This window comes from Hippopotamus amphibius, chromosome 10 (assembly GCF_030028045.1).
Source record: "Hippopotamus amphibius kiboko isolate mHipAmp2 chromosome 10, mHipAmp2.hap2, whole genome shotgun sequence".
NCBI classification, from domain to species: Eukaryota; Metazoa; Chordata; class Mammalia; order Artiodactyla; family Hippopotamidae; genus Hippopotamus; species Hippopotamus amphibius.
Window position 1 is genome coordinate 105,313,249 of NC_080195.1, and position 16,670 is coordinate 105,329,918.

Below are 16,670 nucleotides of genomic sequence, written 5' to 3' on the forward strand. Positions count from 1 at the left end.
TAAAGCATTTATATCCTACTGAGTCAAAAAGAATTCCTAATGATATGGAAATAGTGATTCTTAAGAGCTACTGTGATCACATGACTTGATTAACGTTTTTTGCAAGTCGAGCGTGGCTTTAATGCACATAAACGCTCCACTGACAAGAGCGGGTGCTCCTCGAATAAAACCACAGGATCTTATTGCAAACTTTATCTTCCAAGGACAAAAGCTTTCCACGGAGATATTTAAAATTGTAATGAAAGTTACACCTGAAAGCAATGTTGTAACTCAACTATACTTCATTGAATTAGTAAAATAACGAAAGCCAACAAGAAAACGGATGCAAACTTGATTTTACAGAATTTGACAAGCGACAGAGCAAGGTACAGTCAAGACGTAGAGTCAGTTACCAGCCACTTTAGAAAATGCTGTTTCGAGAACAGCAGGAATGCTAGTAGGCGATCAGCTCACGGGCAGCTGCCCTAAGTAACCTGGAGATGGTGGAGGTGAGGACAGGTGGCAGAAGGTTCTAGAAGGGAGCACCTGTGTAGGGTGCTCTCCATGCAGACTTTCCTCTGCCAGGAGCCAAGGCCTCCCCTCGAGGTGCGGGCAGAGTCAGTGGATGTTGCTGGCGCGTGAAACAAGGGAGACATGGATGTTCCCCACCCCCCACAACGGGGCCAGGTCTGGGAGCCCAGGGTCCCGGTCCTGCCCCCAGGAAGGCAGTCACCACTCGCTCCCCTGGCTCTGTCCTTGTGGCTGTTGGAGGGGGGACGGAGGAGCAGGCGGCACAGGGAGACCAGGGCAGGGAGCGTCCTTGTCCCTTCGCTTCTCCTCAGAGTGAGCAGGATGTATGTCCTCCCACTAGGGGAAGAGTCTTCTACAGGCCAAATGCAGCAGCACAAGACGTCTAGGCCGCTTCTGGCTGCACAGTCTGAGAGATGCACTTGAGCTGTGGAAGCATGAGGATGTGTGGAGTTGATGAGCTGGAGAATTTAAAATCAAAGGTGTCCTAGTAAACCGGTCATGATGACAGGTGAGCCAGTGTGTCCTGTGGCTGGATGGTCAGCAATCCAACAAGGTTTTCATCCATCAGCCTTGGTGTCAACCTCAGCACACCAAGAGCTGCAGGGTGAGCCCATGGGGAGAACCACCAGGATCTGCATCTGTTGTCAGGAAAAGCCCAGAAAGCACACAAGAATCTGTTCAGTTTCAAGGTGAGCCTAGTTTGGCCACCCAGCTTCCATCGCAGGTGCAGCCTTTACACCTGGAAGACAAGGCCAGGCAGGTATCAACCAGGGGGTGAACTTCACCTTTGAAGCTGGGAGACGCCAGGCTACTGTTACACCCTGTCAGGCTCTGAAGCAGGATTGAGAATTGGGCCCAGGAGGGAGGGTCCAGGAAAAGTGCGGGACAAGGAAGGGACGGGCGGCCTCTAGTGGCCACTGACGGCCAAGTTTCACAGATCACAGATCCCTGGGAGGAAAGGTACTTTCAATTTCCTGCAATACAACAGCTGTCATGAGAATATGAAATAAAGCAATCAGGAAGGAAAAATGTCTGAAACTACATCTTCATTATCTTGCCAAACAAAAACCTCAAACAGTAGATAGCTGTCCTGAAACAAAAATAATTCAGGCAGATTCTTTTGAGGATGTATTTATTAAGTTCTAAAACCTTGAGTAACTTTTTTAAAAATTCAAACTGAAAGAAAAACTAGGAAAACTAGAAATTTCAACAACTTTCACAGAGGGTTGTGGGTATCCTTTTTAGTTATTATTACTATTCTACCTAAAGAAAGGTGAGCTAATATTCTGGAAAGCTTCATCCACTGGTGAACTTCATCTTGGTCTCCACTTTATGTCTTTTACTCCATGAAAATGTCTTTTCAAAGCAGTGTTATCTGCCCATGGAGAATTTAAACAGGAATCGTCGTCATTTTCTTCCAATTTCTGGAAATAAATGTGTTTTGCTCAGGAAGGCATCTCAGGAACGTGTTTTACAGAACCCATGACCAACCTTCCCATTCCCTGCCTCCCCAGAGGCAGGACACCTCCAGACTCTAATGCAGGTGGACACCCGGCAGGGCCCTCACAGCCCTGATGAGGCTGAAGCTCGGAAGGTCCCCCCACCACGTCCTGCAGAACCCACCACCCCCCAGCTGCCCCCAGTGCCCGGGGTAAGGCCCGGGGGTGAGGGGAGGCCCCGGGCGCCAGCTCTGTTGAGAATCCATCAGTCACGCGGTACCTTGAGTTCCTCTTGTCTTCTGTGATAATAGAGCATCAGCTGCTTCTGATCCTCACTGCTGATGACGGGCTCTCGTGCTGGAGCTCCTTGCCCTCTCTAAAAAGAGGAGGAGACAGCAAATTGCGGATTAAGGCGTTCTTATAAGGATGACCCAGGAAGTGACGGCTCATGTCTTACAATCGCCTTTGCTGACTGCTAAAGATAAGCAGGTTGTGTGTTTCTGACCATCCAAAGCAAATCAACAGGGGCGTCTCGCTCTGGCTCTGGGCCCTCACGGTGGAGGCTGGCTGGTGCCGTAGTGGTCACAGCCATTCCCAAGCCAGCCAGTGCAGGTCCAGTGGGGAAGGGGTAGAGATAATCGTAGGGGGACCCTGTTTCCCCCAAACTGTAGAGAAATGATTTAGGAGAACGCACATAACAAAGCAGCCTGCAGGTACACAGCTCCACATGGAGTCCCTACCGGTCTCCAGCCCTCCGCCTTGTTCACAGACTATCAGCACTTAGAAAAACTCGAGATCAGTGCTCTGGGCTGTATTTTTCATTTCAAGGAACACTTTTAGTTACTCACAAGTAACTAAAAGCCCCATTTTTAAAGCTGAAATGAACATGGCATCGCTCCTTTCCCCCCAGTTAAACCAACTCCAGATACTGTCCATGGACCGTTTCCTTGCGGTTTTTGCGGCTCCATAAAGAGGCAGCTTCACCCTCAGCCTGGACCAGCGGGACCGCAGTGTCTGCACGAGGAGCCGAAAGCTTTCAGGGTTATTGTAAATTTTTGTCAGTTTGCAAGTAAGTAAATGATAGGGACATGTTAAAGTCAAAGTACTTACCTGCTGAATCTTGACGATGATTTTGGTTTTCTCGTTCTTCCCCACGTAGTCCGACAGCTTCTTTGTTCGTCTTAGCTCCTTCGCTGCCCACCACAGCTGTGCCTCGGACTCTGCGATGACACTGAGCGCTGCCTGGGGCCACGGGAACGGAGAACCCGCTTTCAGGTCGTCAGGACACTGCCAAGGGTGTGGCCCGGCCCCTGGCCAGGCTCCGTGCCCCTCCCAGCGTGAGCAGCAGGCCAGGCTTCCTGCACCCTACCCTCCCCAACCCCCACGGGAAGCACTAACTCCCCCACCTCCTCAAAGCCCTCGCTCATTTCAGCACCTTCCCTATTAGTTTCAGCTCATGCCCTGACTCAGGGAACTTCTTGCTCTGGGAAGTGAGGGGTATCTTATCTCATGTGCACCCTCATCCACGATACACAGTCCCTCTTAGACGGATTTTTAGGTTACTGCCAGGGAAGGATACGGGGATCCTGCTGGGTGTTTAAATACAAAAGCCCCTGATTTATGACGGTTCGATTTATGACTTTCTGACTATATGATGGTGTGAAAGTGACACGCAGCCAGTAGAAACCCTACTTCAAAGTTTGAATTTTAATCTCTTCTCGGCCTAGTCATGTAGAGTACCAGACGTTCTCCTGACGCCGGGCAGCGGCAGTGAGCTGGTGATCCCCGGAGTAATCAACCAACACAACCATTCTGTGCCAGACAACAGCTCTGTTTCTCACTTTCAGTACAGTACTCACTAAATCACGTTATTATCACCGCGACGAACAGAAGCCTTCCTCATAGGCCTTCCTACATTAACAGGCAGAAGGGCAGAACGGGCTTTGTGTTAGATGAGTTTGCCCAGCTGTCGGCTAACATAAGTGTTCTGAGCACGTTTCAGGTAGGCGAGGCTAAGCTCTGATATTCGGTAGGTTAAGTGTATTAAATGCATTTTCAACTTCTAATATTTTCAATTTGCGCTGGGTTTGCTGGGATATAACCCTGTTATAAGGCGAGGAAGATCTACGTAGGTATAACGGGGCTGTTCGTTTGCTTCTGCATATTCTGCTTATTTAAGATGGCTCAGAGAAAAAGATACTGTCCCATAGGATAAAGAATAAATGAGAAAAACAAAGGAAAGTGGAACATAAAGATAAGAAAACAATAAGCAGCAAGAGGTAAGGCTAGAACATAAGATTCCATGCAAGGGGACCAATATGTTTGGGTAGAAATAGGCACAAAGTAGGTTTCTGGCTTCCCACTGGTCAAAGAAAATAGGAATGTTTTCAGTTACTTCCTTCTCTCCCACCCCCCTGTGTGGGCCAAGCCCTCAGCCAGGAGCACACCCTGAATCCGCTGAATCCACCACTCTGCTCTGAAGCCTAGCCTAGCAAGATGGAAAGCTGTGAAGAGGCGAAAAACTACACCAGAAGAAGGTCAAACCTGTGGGGCTTCTGCTCTTTGGAGGGGGGGGGCATGAACTCCCAGAAGCCCCAAGAGCCACAAACCTGAGTCCCCGACAGATCTTCTTTGTTTTCAAATTCCATCCGGATGGGATCGTACGGCGGCAGCCCCATGGGATAAACAATCATCACTGCACCTCGAAGCTGGTCCAAGGCATCGTTCACCATCTCCATGGTAACGCAGACATTGGCTTCCACGTGTTTCTGAAAGTGGTTACAGGCATTGTTATCTATGATGTGGCTACTCAATGCAACAACATCAATCAAGTTCTTGTACAAGCTCCGTGCCAGACACTGCCAGAGCAACAAAGAATCAGATGGTGCTTGTTACTGAAGTGACTACAATCTATTCCTGGGCCTGAGTCATGGCCACCACGGTCCGGGTTATAAAGCAGAATATGAGCAGCGCCAAGATGGGTGAAGCGCAGAGGACCCTCCCAGGGGAAGAATCCTGGTCCAGCAGTACAAATGGGAGAGGGGATCAGGAAACAGGGCAGAGGGGACGGCCTCTCAGGGAACAAAGTGCTTCAGGACAAACAGCAGCAAAAAAGAGCAGGTAACAGCCAGCAGCTCAGGCAGCTGGGGGAAGAGAAGACACTGCTGGCCAGGCAGGACGGAGCCTGTTTTGGAGACGGCTGTGAACGTTGGGCTGAGGAGTTAGTAGTGACAGTGAGGTGATGGGCGGCAGTGGCTTTTCTGGGAAGAAGTGGTGACACTGGGAGACTCATCTTGCAGAGGGTGTAGAATGGACCCTGGCAGGGGGAGACCACATGGCAGGCTCTTAAGAGTGCAGAGGTGTGATATAATCAAGAGTGTATCTGGTTTTTGGGCTTCCCTGGTGGTGCAGTGGTTAAGAGGCCGCCTGCCAATGCAGGGGACACAGGTTCGATCCCTGGTCCGGGAAGATCCCACATGCCTCGGAGCAACTAAGCCTGTGCGCCACAGCTACTGAGTCTACGCTCTAGAGCCCTCGAGCCACAGCTACTGAGCCCATGTGCTGCAACTACTGAAGCCTGTGCGCCTAGAGTCCATGCTCCGCAACAAGAGAAGCCACCGCAATAAGAAGCCTGTGCGCTGCAACAAAGAGTAGCCCCCACTCTCCGCAACTAGAAAAAGCCCGCACGCAGCAACGAAGACCCAACGCAGCCAATAAATAAAAAATAAATGAAAAAAAAAGTGTATCTGGTCTTTGTCCCTTGTGCCTGGCACAGAACTTCAAAAACCTTTGGCATTTCCTGAGTGATAGGAGTGGCTTGTTATTCATCAAGAGCCCCCTCTGATCAAGCCCGGTAACCCGTGTGAACCCTTAGTTTGGGGAGGGGTGGCCTCCTCAGGAACTCCAAGCTGGGGTTAGAGAGTTGGATTTTTCAGACGTGTCCCCCCACTGCCCCGCCATCACCACCTCTGGAGAAGGAAGGGAAAGGGGACTGGAGATGAGCTAAGTCATATGGCCAATGATTTAACCGATCAGATCCACACAATGAAACCCCAATAAAGATCCTGGACACTGAAGCTCAGGGAGCTCCTGGCTGGAGAACACACTGATGTTTGGGAAGGTGGGTGCCCGGGTCCACAGAGGAGGGGAGGGCACGGAGCCTATGCTCCCCCGTCCCCGCCCCACCCCCCGCCCTAACTTTGCCCTATGGATTTCTTCCATTGGCGGTTTCTGAGTTGTATCCGTTATAAAAAAAACCACAATAGTAAGCACAGCACTTGCCGTGTGTTCCGTGAGTCATTCAAGCGAGTTACTGACTCTGAAGGGGGTTGTGGGAACCTCCAGATCTGCAGCCAAGTCAGAGTGTCGGTCACCTGGTGCCTGAAGGAAGGACGTCTGGCTGGGGACCTCAGCCTCTAGCCTGTGGGGTCCGCGCCAGCTCTGGGTAGGCAGTGCCAGAGCTGAGTGGAACTGCAAGGGCCCCCAGCTGGCGTCTGAACACAAAGGCTATCAGGTGGCCTTAAATAAAGTGGTGACCATGGAAATGACAGGAGTTGGGTTTAAGATGCGTCGTGGGAGTGGGCAGTATAGGCGCAGACTTAAGGCCTATGGGTGACGGAGAGGAAGTGGCGAAGTGACAGAGGATCACAGCCTGGAAAACTGAGACACCCGTGGCTCTGTTAGTAGAAATGGGAAGTCTGCAGGAAGTGCTTCCTCTTGGGTACAGAACACAGGGCAGAGGAATCAATGAGTTCAGGTCTAGAAAACTTGAGTTTGAAGTGCTGGCTGGACTTTCAGGTAGAACCGTCCGGAAACCAGCTGGAAACTCGGGCTGCAAGTATAGGAAGGTGCTGGGGGAGAGGACAGAGATTTGAGAGTTATCTGCGGAGAGTGGAGCCTGTATTCGGCAGAGAAGATAACACTCCGGGGAAGAAACAGCAGAAAGAAAAGAGAGCAAAGGAAAAAGTACTTTGAGAAACACCAAATTTAAGAGGCAAGAGCCTGAAAAAACAGCGACCAGGGAGCCAGAAGGGAACCAGGACAGAGGGGGCTCGTGGATGCGGTCGAAAGACAGAGAGGGGTCCAGGAGTCAGAGGCGAAAAGCCCCTGGATTTGCTGGTCGGGGGTCACTGGTGGCCCTCAGGCAGCCACTTCTGTGGGGGAAGAAAACAGAGGCCAGGTTCTGAGAAACCCAGGAGGATCTGAACCGGGATCTGGGAGCCTCTCCTTCGGGAAGGCTGCTGGGGACAGGCGGGTGGGGGAGGTGAGCGCTGGGGGGGGGGCGTGTGGAAGGTTGAGCTGCAGAGCACTGACTTCAAGCCTAAGGAAAGAGGCCAGAGTGCGCTCACAGAGTCGATGTCACCATAGGACGGAGAGACTAAAGGAATTACCTCTCCTGGGTTTCCAGAAGGGGGGATGCAGACACGCCGGAGTGGGAGCAGCAGTGGAAGTGGGAGAGCCCAGGGCCAGAGACATTGGTCAGAGTTTCGAGGGAAGAACAAGAGAGATGCAGGAAGAGAGAGTTTGCAGGGGAGCCAGAAAACCGAGGGCTTATTCCTGAGGGCCTTGACCTCACTGCCGAAGCAGGAGGCAAAGCTGCCCACGGAGAAGGTGAGAGGGCAGGAGTCCAAGGAGAGGCGGGGCTTGAGACAGGCTGAGGGGATGCCCAGCGGGCCCTCAGTCCCTGTGAAGTCTTCTGGGTGAGAGGGCGCCACCTGCCACCATCAATACACCCAGAGAGGGAGCGCCAGGGGGTCATTTTCTACAAAAGCTCCACCAGGGCCAAGGGCAGTGACTCCCCACCAGATGCCACGGTCGGGTGACAGAGAACCTCAGGACGACAGATGCCCCGCTGCCCTGGTCTCCCACTCTCAGCAGAGGGTGGGTCCCAGGAAGAGGGGCTGTGTAGACGCCATCACCCCCCCCCCCCCCCCCCCCCCCCCCAAGGAGCCCGAGTTCGGACATCCCACCATCTTCCACTCTGCCCCTGAGGAACCTGAGCCATGGAGGTGGAATCTGAGGTCCAGGGCCCAGGAACTGGTCAGTGGGGCTGCTGGGACCTGAACTCTCACCTGCTTGCCCGGTGGGTTCCGACCCACAGGGCTAACGGCCCCCCACGTGGCAGGGTCTGGGGAGGCGAGAGCCACGCCGGCTGCATTTTGGAGGCTGCGTGGAAGGGCCCCGGGGTGAGAAGTGAGGCCTGGCCGCCCAGGAGCTCTGCAACTTCGGGCAAACCGCTGCTGCAAACTGACTGCAACCCGTGTGAAACCTCCCTCTCTCAACTATGAAATGATTATATAAAAATACACACAGGCAAAGGGAAGAAGTGACACAAACAGAGGAAGGATTTCCACGGAAGGAGGGTGGGGAGTGACGGGGCAGAGCAGCACCCGCGGTGCCGTCCTAGCGTGTCCTGAGATGCGCCCGCTGGGCTAGGCGTGACTCGTCATTATCTCCCCTTTCAAAAAAGGTTCTGCAGTCAAATGTATTTGGCAAACATGGAACAGAAGGCTTCCTTATAGGCCTTCCTACGCTACCAGGCAGAAGGGCAGTCTTTCCTGAAGCACTTAAAGGATTAGTTAAGAGCCTGAAGAATTGGGGAAATGTTAGTTTAGAAATCACAGTTCTGCCTAGTGCATCGGGAGGGACAGAAGAAAAAGCAGTTACCAAGCGAGAAGGCCTGCGGTGCAGGGTGGGAGCAACTAACAGCAGCAGCACGTAAATAAAAGCAACGGATAACAACATTCGATTCTTGAAAAATCCTTAAATTCGTTTCCTCCAGACTCACAGTATATGCACGTCAGTGGTCTGACTTATGTTTCTCCTTCAATGAAATAGTTTTTGTGTAAATTTTTAAGACGATTACAAAAAAACGAATTCATAATAAACACATGCTGTGTCAGTCAAGTATCTGTAGATGCAGCGTGTGGCCACAACGTTCTCCTCTCCTCTATTCGGCTTTCTTTAGTTCTTAATGGATATAAACGATGACACATAAAATAGATAAACAAGGATTTACTGTATAGCACGAGGACTTATATTCAATATCTTGTAATAACCTACAATAGAATATAATCAGAAAAAAACCACACCTGCATCACTATGTGGTACACCTGACACTAACACAGTATTGTAAATCAACTATACTTCAACTAAAAAAAAAAGGTTAAGGAAACAAAATCATATATGCATCAATTCATATCTGAACCACATTTACACAAGCCAGTAACTGTTTTTGTCTGACCTGCAGACACTGGGAGGATTGAGGACAATTGTCACAATTGTGAAAAAAAGAAAGCTAGGGCCCACCCCAAACATGCTTGTTTCCCTTGCCTCTGGAAGGACGGAAGGAAGGAAGGAAGGGAGGGAGGGAGGGAGGGAAGGATGGAGGGAGGAAGGAAGGGGGTTAGAAAGAAAAGAAGAAAAGGAAAGGAAAGGGAAGGAAAGGGAAGGAAAGGGAAGAGAAGAAAGAAAAAGGGAGAAAGGAAGAAATAAAGCTGGTTGGCAGATAACTCTGGAAACTACAACTGGAGTTTCTATCTCAAAAGACAAGCTTTAGAGAATCATTTAAAAAGCTAACCTTAGATATTATTGCTTTGGCTTCTTCTATAGTCTTCTTTAAAACTTGCTTCATCTTTTCATTTGGAGCTATAAAAATAAAAAGGGGAAGGAGGAGAGAGACAGCCATCTGTAAGACTTCTCTTAAACAGCCTAATCCCTTCTGTCCGAGTCAGGGAGGAAGTGAGATGAGAGAAAGTACAAGAATGGAATTCAGGTGAGGGATACAGGAAAGCTGGCTGTAAGAAGTTAGGTAAAAATCTCTCAAACTTCATATTCTTAATAAATAACAACAGTACTTAGCCATGGAAAGTACTAGAAATATAAAACTGTATTAAAATAGAAGTGATTAAGACAATCTTGGTTAAAAGATGAATAATAAACTGTAATAATAAACTGTTACCTGTTCTCACGAGTACCATTATTTTTTTCATTGATGCAATTCCTTCTAAAAAGCAAAAAATCTCTCTAAATTGAGAATGGGTTTAGGTATAAAAAGATGTGGAAGACAACCAACCATTTTCTAGGCTAAGATTCAAAAGAAATAATGCTAGAAATTACTATTATCTTCAATATTAAAAAATTTTTTTTCTGAGCATGCAAAGGCCTTATAGGGACACTTTCTTTCTTTTGCTCCTAATAGTGTTTTAAGGACATAGTAAATACTTAGGTGTTTGCTAAGTGATCAATTATAGTCTTTTATAAATGTATTTATTTATTGACTGCATTAGGTCTTCGTTGTTGTGCGTGGGCTTTCTCTAGTTGCGGCGAGTGGGGGTTACTCTTCGATGTGGTGTGCAGGCTCCTCACTGCAGTGGCTTCTCTTGTTGCAGAGCATGGGCTCTAGGCGTGAGGGCTTCAGTAGCTGTGGCGCACGGGCTTAGTTGCTCTGCGGCATGTGGGGTCTTCCTGGACCAGGGCTTGAACCCATGTCCCCTGCATTGGCAGGTGGATTCTTAACCACTGCACCACCAGGAAAGCCCCCATTATAGTCTTCTAAATGGAGCTTTTCGTGCAGGTTAAAAGGGATAAGAAGCTATCAAAATGGGTTATCATCCCTTTATCCTTCCAATTCCACACAAACAACCATATACTAAAAGGAGAGCACTTTCTTCAGTGTTCTGGAGTGTCCTAAGCTGCTCTGTACAAAAGAGAGGCATGTCCTCAACTTGAGTGGAGACCGTTGGGCTGACATTTATTTCCTCCGTCCACACAGAATCTCTAAATGAACCCTGATCTGTAAACTGTAACAAAACACACCCTTCGATACACTGTCAGTGATTATCCCCTCAAACTACTAGGTTGAATCATATGAAAATGCCAATTTTTAATCACTTGTTGCCTACAAAAATAGTAATTTCTTATGGTTCATCTATTACATTTAAAAGCTGGTGGCAACTTAGTAAGAGCAAGAAGACAGATGCCTCCTTTTCCACCTAATTCATTCTGGATTAGCGGTTTACTACAAGTAGTTATATGGTGCAGTGTTTTATAAGTTTGTATATAAATATTGAGGTCAATTTTTTAACTTAAAGACCGGCTTTCATACTTCCTGCTATATTCTTGCATGCACAGAGAAGAAAAATGCTGGATTACCTTGTCCATTCCTTCGTCCAATATCATCCTTTTTAAATACTGAACCCCCACTGGGGATACACTTTTCACCCCATTCATCCTTTAATTTCAATTCTTCAATCTGGTCATCAGTCAGTCCTTGCATATTGGGAGGGAGAAATACGCCATGTTCTGCTAATTCTTCCATTTCTTAAAACACAAGAGAAAGTAAGACAATACGTATCACGGTCATCATAACACCTTACACCTCACTGGAATGTAAGCTCCCTAGCGGTTGGGGGTCTTGCCCGTTGGCTAGTTTATTTAACAAACACTTAGATGCCACTTGCTATGTCCCAGACCTGTCCTTGACCTCTGACAAATGCTCACCCATTCGTCCTAGGTCAACAGAAGCAGAGAGTCTGGGAGCTTACCCACCGTTCACAGGCTGCAGATTCTGTGCTCTAACCCTCTCTGCTATGTTCTACTTCCTGGCACTCTGGAGGCACAAATTCAAATTCACTGACAGTCTGAATACATATCCACATAGGGCGTTATGGTTTTCCAAGTGTGTTCACACAGCTTATCCATTTAGTTTAACCTTGTGAGGTAGACCAGACAGTTCTCAACATCCCCATCCTCCCTAATTGTGTCACCTGAGGCTTGCTCAGGTCACACTACTACGACTGTATATAAAACTTTATACAAATACTTTATACAGGATTTATGTACATGCAATCACTGGGGAGGACGTAAGGCAGCTCACACCCTTCCACAGTGGCAGAGACAGGAAAAGACCTTGATTTTCTAGTGTCATGTTCACTATTCAAACGCAGGCTTTATATTTTTCCTATTCCATATATATTCACCCCAAAACGAATCCACATTTCAACCTTGCAAAACTGCCTTTCTTTCTTCTCTTTCCTTCTCTCTCTCTTTCTTTCTTTCACATGAAAGAGGTACGTGCAGCTAAGTCTTCCCACAGCACTGTGTGAAGACACCAGGTGGCCTGTAAGTAATACAATACTGTGGAACAAATGGTGGAACTTAATGGGCTATTTATGGGAGACCTATTGTCTCTCTCCCCACAAGACCATAAGTATCTGAGGGGCAGGGAGCTGGTCTCATTCATCCTCGACTTCGGTGGGCAAAGCACTGGGGCCTGCCTGAACCATGGTTGATAATAATGGCTGTAGATTAAATGGATGGGTTTTAAGTCCACTAACACGACTCTGAACAATCAAAACCGCATTTCAATCGATAATTTCACAGAAAAAGAAGTTGAGGCCCTTTTCTCCCCAAATGCTTTAATTTGAAAATAACACTTAATTGAGCTTGTTTCGGAGTCGGTAAGTTTTACTAAGAAACTATAAGTATGGCCCATAAAGGTAGAAACCATGACCCTTCAGGAGTTCTCCATGGTACAAAAATCACACGGTATAATTACAGATAAAAACCACATCCTAGACCACACCTGGAGTATCAGCCTGTCAAGTACTGTGCTGTCTAATGCGGTAGGTACCAGCTGCACAGGGCTCCTTGAATTTAAATTTAAAGGAAGTGAAATTAAAAATGCAGTTTCTTCGTGGTGCTCAACGGCCACCTGTGGTCAGTGGGTACCTCTTCGAACAGTACAGCCTGAGAACACGTCCGTCGCGGTGGAGAGCTCCGCTGGACCGCGCTGCTCTAGCGTGTCGAGAACACGGTGACCAAAACACTGTAACAGGAGAACCAGGCTGTGCTTCCCGGAGACGCGAACGCCAAGGCAGGCAGGAGGGCCTAGCTTCGCTCCCTGCTTCTCACCCTTGAAGGCCATCCCAAAGCTGGGTGGTCCACCACCGGAAACTGCCCTACCTCAAACGTCTCACAATAGGAAATTCACTTTGAAAAAACGGCCCAAAGGTCGCGCCACCTCTCACACTTGTTGACATCCACTACACCTGCTGCTGGGCCCAGGCGGGAGCATCTCTGGCGAACCCCGCCGTCCCATTTCAAGCCCGGCGGCCGCACAGCTTTGCAGACCTTCACAAACTGACCCTCGCCCCCAGCCTGCCCGAGAAGGCCACGTGGGTCCCGCCCGACTTTCCCCGTCCCCAGATGGCCCGGTGCCTTCTCCCCGCCACCCACCCAGGCCCCCAGCCCGCCGCCGGGCCGCACCTGAGCAGACGCGCTGCACCTTGAGCCGCGCGTTGTAGACCCGGGCCGCCTGCACCGTGAGCTCCTCCAGCTCCGTGCTCCCCGGCGCCTGCAGCAGGAACTGGCTCTCGTCGCCCCGCTTCACGTGCAGCAGAACCATGGTGGCCCCGGAGGCTCCGCCGAGGCGGCGACAGGGTCCGGGGTGAGCGGCCCGCGGTCACCCGCCGAGCGAACAGCGACGACTGACGCACGGCTGCCGGGAGGCCGGAACCCGGAGCTCCGGAGCTCGCGGTGCTGGGGGAACGGCACTCGCTCCCGGAAGTGGCTGTTGCCGGGAGCAACAACGAAACGCACTCTGAGGGGCCGCTCGAGGTCAGACCCCGAGGCTGGGGAGGCTACGGCGCTCGGAGACCCGGCCCTGCGCTCCCGGGAGCGGGCGCTGCTGAGCAACGACCCACACAGTCCGGGAGGGCCTCCGGGGCCCGCCCGCAGCGGCCGAGCGGGATTCGCCGAGCCCCGCTCCCGGAAGTGGCTGTCGTCGGGGCAACCCTCAAACAGAGCCGCCGGCGGCGGGGAGCGCGGGCCGCCCAGGCTGCTCGCCTCGGGCCCGAGATTCCATCCGGGGAGATAGATGGGTGGGTGGGAGGGAGGTTGCTAGGCCGGGAATGGATGGGGTGGTGGGAACCCACAGGCGCTGAGCCCCGCTTCCCCACCGCTGCTCCAGCCTCAGCAGCGTGTCCGACGCCCTCAGCCTCCACTTCCGGAGACGCCTTCGGCGGCCTCGGGTCTGGGGCGCTTTGGAGAGGCTCTCTCGGATCGCTGGTCCCTGGTGTCCGCTGCCTCTGCTCCGGTTCTCAGCACTCAGGGGTCAGGGAAAGCGTGCGCACTTCTCGTTCGGGCGAATTCGGATTCGCAATTTAGAGCGGCTCGAGGGGCTGCTGCCAGAGCGACTCCTCCCCAAACTACCCAGTCACTCGCTGCCCAACAAATTCTTATGAAAGGCAATCGGGTTGGGCGCCAGGGTCAATGCTCTCATGGAGCTTGTATTCAGTGTAAGTGACAAAGAAAAGACAAAAATAAACGATGAGGCAAATTCAAGTAGAGGTATAAAAATGAAACAGGTGATTGGCTTTTTGGATTGCATGGTCAAGGAATGCCTTAAAGGGTTGGGTAACATTTGCACTGAGTCCTTGATAACAAGACTCTGGCAAAGCTAAAATGATGCAGGGGCTTTGGAAGGGCCATTGCCGAATGCGAAATGAATATTGCAAGCACCCGCCACTCTTTATACCTGAAACTTTGGCTCCCTCCATTGAAACTGTATCCCTGAAGTCACCCGGCAGAGTGGAGGAAGTGTGTGACTGTAGGCCTGGAAATGCCCAAAGCCAATCCAGAGCCGCATGTGAAGATCCTTAGACTGATGCTGGATAGAAGGGATATGGCGCCCAGGGAGAGATGTGTTTTCATCTCTAGAACTGTTGGGGCAGGGATCACTGAAGCCCTGGAACATGCAGTACTGGTCAGACTGGCAAATATCTATCTTTCCCAGAGAGAGACAGGGGCCTGTGTGTTCACTTAGCTCCTGACTGCTGGCTGTAACATCATCCTCCTATTTCTCCTGAATCCAACTGCGTGTCCATCAAGCCGACTCCTGCTTAAAACTTGGTTTATAGTATAGCCTTCTAGGTAATGAGAACCGTTTATCCACTAATGTATTACGGGGTCTCTGGGTATAATTTTTAATAATATAAAATGAATGAAGAGTATAGAAAACCCATGTTTGTACTGGTCATCCGGTTTTGTTTAAATATGTAGCAATTAACTACATATCTGGTGGAAAAATCTGCCAGATTGTCACAAATTGAGCCCTTGCACCATCTTTAATCTTTGTCAGCACTGATATTTGCCTTTGTAGTTCTCTTAACTTTATTTTGTTGCATTCCTTTCAGTGTTCTCTTTAGGTAGGCTTATTGTCTCTAAAGATATTAGGTACTGGTGCCTTTTTGGGTGAAGGGCATCTTATGACCATTGGTATTTGCTGAAGCACTGCATTAGTGGTGAACACTCTGGTACAGATAATTAATGGGCCATTCATGATGGCTGCTAGATATCAGGCAGCCAGGGAGGAAAAGAGCAAATTTTTTACTGTATTGGAAAAAAAATTTTTTTAAATACCATTAACACACACATGTATCCTTAAAGAACAGAGAATATTGTTTTGCATGTTTTAAATTTTATATAACTAGTGTCATACTGTATTATTTTGTATGTTGCTTTATGGCTCCATAATGAGATTTACTAATATTTTATTCACTTATTTTTCACCACTGTATAGTATTCCACCATGAATACATCACTCCTTTCCCCTTTTGATGGTTAGTTTCTTTCTAGTTTTTACCATTACAAGCAATGCACATCTTCCTCCACATGTCTTAGTTTCTCTCCAAGTCAGATTTGTTGTATGAACTTTACTGGACATTGTTAAATTGCTCTCTAGAATTGATGTGCCAGTTTGCCCTCTCACCAACAGTGTATATGAGTTCCCATTTTCCCACATATTCACTAAATCTTGATGTGGTCAGACTTACTTTTCTAACATTAACAAATTGGCATGTTGATTTACACATGAGTTTGTGAGTTTGGTTCTCCTGTGTCAATCACTCATGCTATAAATGTGGACCTTCAGGGCTCAGGATCTGGCTGTGGTGCATGTGGAGAGGCTGAAAAGATAAGCTACACTCAGGGGGATATATTTGCACACCACATAGCCAACAGAGGTGGACTATCTAGAACATATAAAGAACCCTCAAAACACGATAGTGAGAAAACAATCTATTTAGAAAATGGGCAAAAGACACAAATAGACATTTCACTAAAGGAGACGTCAGATGGCAAATATCCATGAAAATATGTTCACTATCATTAGCTATTAGGAAAACACAAAGCCACAATGAAGTATTTACTACTAAAATGGCTAAAATAAAAAATAGAACAGCAAATGCAGGCAAGGATGCGGAGAGACTGGATCACTCCTAAGTTGCAGATGGGAATGTTAAATGGTACAGTCATTCTAGAAGACAATTTGGCAGTTTTAAAAAATCTAAGCATGCAACCACCCTGACCCAGCAATTGTACTCCTGGGCATTTATCCCAGAAAAATGAAAACTTATGTTCACATAAAAACGTGAGATGATGTTCATAGCAGCTTCATTTATAACAGCCCCAAGCTGGAACAATGCAGATGTCCTTCAATGGTTAAACCAACTGTGGTACATCCATACCATGCAATACTATTGATACATAGCAGTAGGAAGGAATAAACTATGACTTAGGAATAAACTAATGAATTATGCTGAGTAAAAAAAAAAAGTCAATCCCAAAAGGTTACATATGATTCCATTTTATGTAACACTCTTGAAGTGGCAAAACTGTAGAAATGGAGAATAGATTAGTGGTTGCCAGAAGTTAAGGACG

General features: G+C 48.7%; 1 protein-coding gene across 3 annotated transcripts; it reads right to left on the reverse strand.

Moving 5' to 3' along the window:
• Positions 1–312: 312 nt before the first annotated feature.
• CFAP298 (cilia and flagella associated protein 298) lies at positions 313–13,664 on the reverse strand. Of its 3 annotated transcripts, none has more exons than XM_057697460.1 (7): positions 13,218–13,664; positions 11,103–11,270; positions 9,529–9,596; positions 4,559–4,717; positions 3,060–3,191; positions 2,230–2,325; positions 313–1,249 (listed from the first exon to the last, which is right to left on the reverse strand). In XM_057697460.1, the coding sequence occupies exons 1-7, from the start codon at positions 13,354–13,356 to the stop codon at positions 1,244–1,246; spliced, it is 768 nt and encodes a 255-aa protein (XP_057553443.1). In that variant the 5' UTR covers positions 13,357–13,664; the 3' UTR covers positions 313–1,243. The 3 variants fall into 3 exon arrangements, with proteins under 3 accessions (XP_057553443.1, XP_057553442.1, XP_057553444.1); XM_057697459.1 differs by lacking the exon at positions 313–1,249 and adding an exon at positions 1,717–1,934 and having other exon boundaries at positions 13,218–13,646; XM_057697461.1 differs by lacking the exons at positions 313–1,249; positions 9,529–9,596 and adding an exon at positions 1,717–1,934 and having other exon boundaries at positions 13,218–13,356.
• Between the last annotated feature and the right edge of the window lie 3,006 nt (positions 13,665–16,670).

Bases quoted from the DNA above. Each gene is read 5' to 3' on its own strand.
- CFAP298 (XM_057697459.1), bottom strand. From the start codon at position 13,356: ATGGTTCTGCTGCACGTGAAGCGGGGCGACGAGAGCCAGTTCCTGCTG. The intron at 2,326-3,059 runs GTAAGTACTTTG...TCCTCTTTTTAG, and splicing joins TCATCGTCAAGATTCAGCAG to AGAGGGCAAGGAGCTCCAGC. The intron at 1,935-2,229 runs GTACCGCGTGAC...ATTTATTTCCAG, and splicing joins GAAGACAAGAGGAACTCAAG to AAATTGGAAGAAAATGACGA.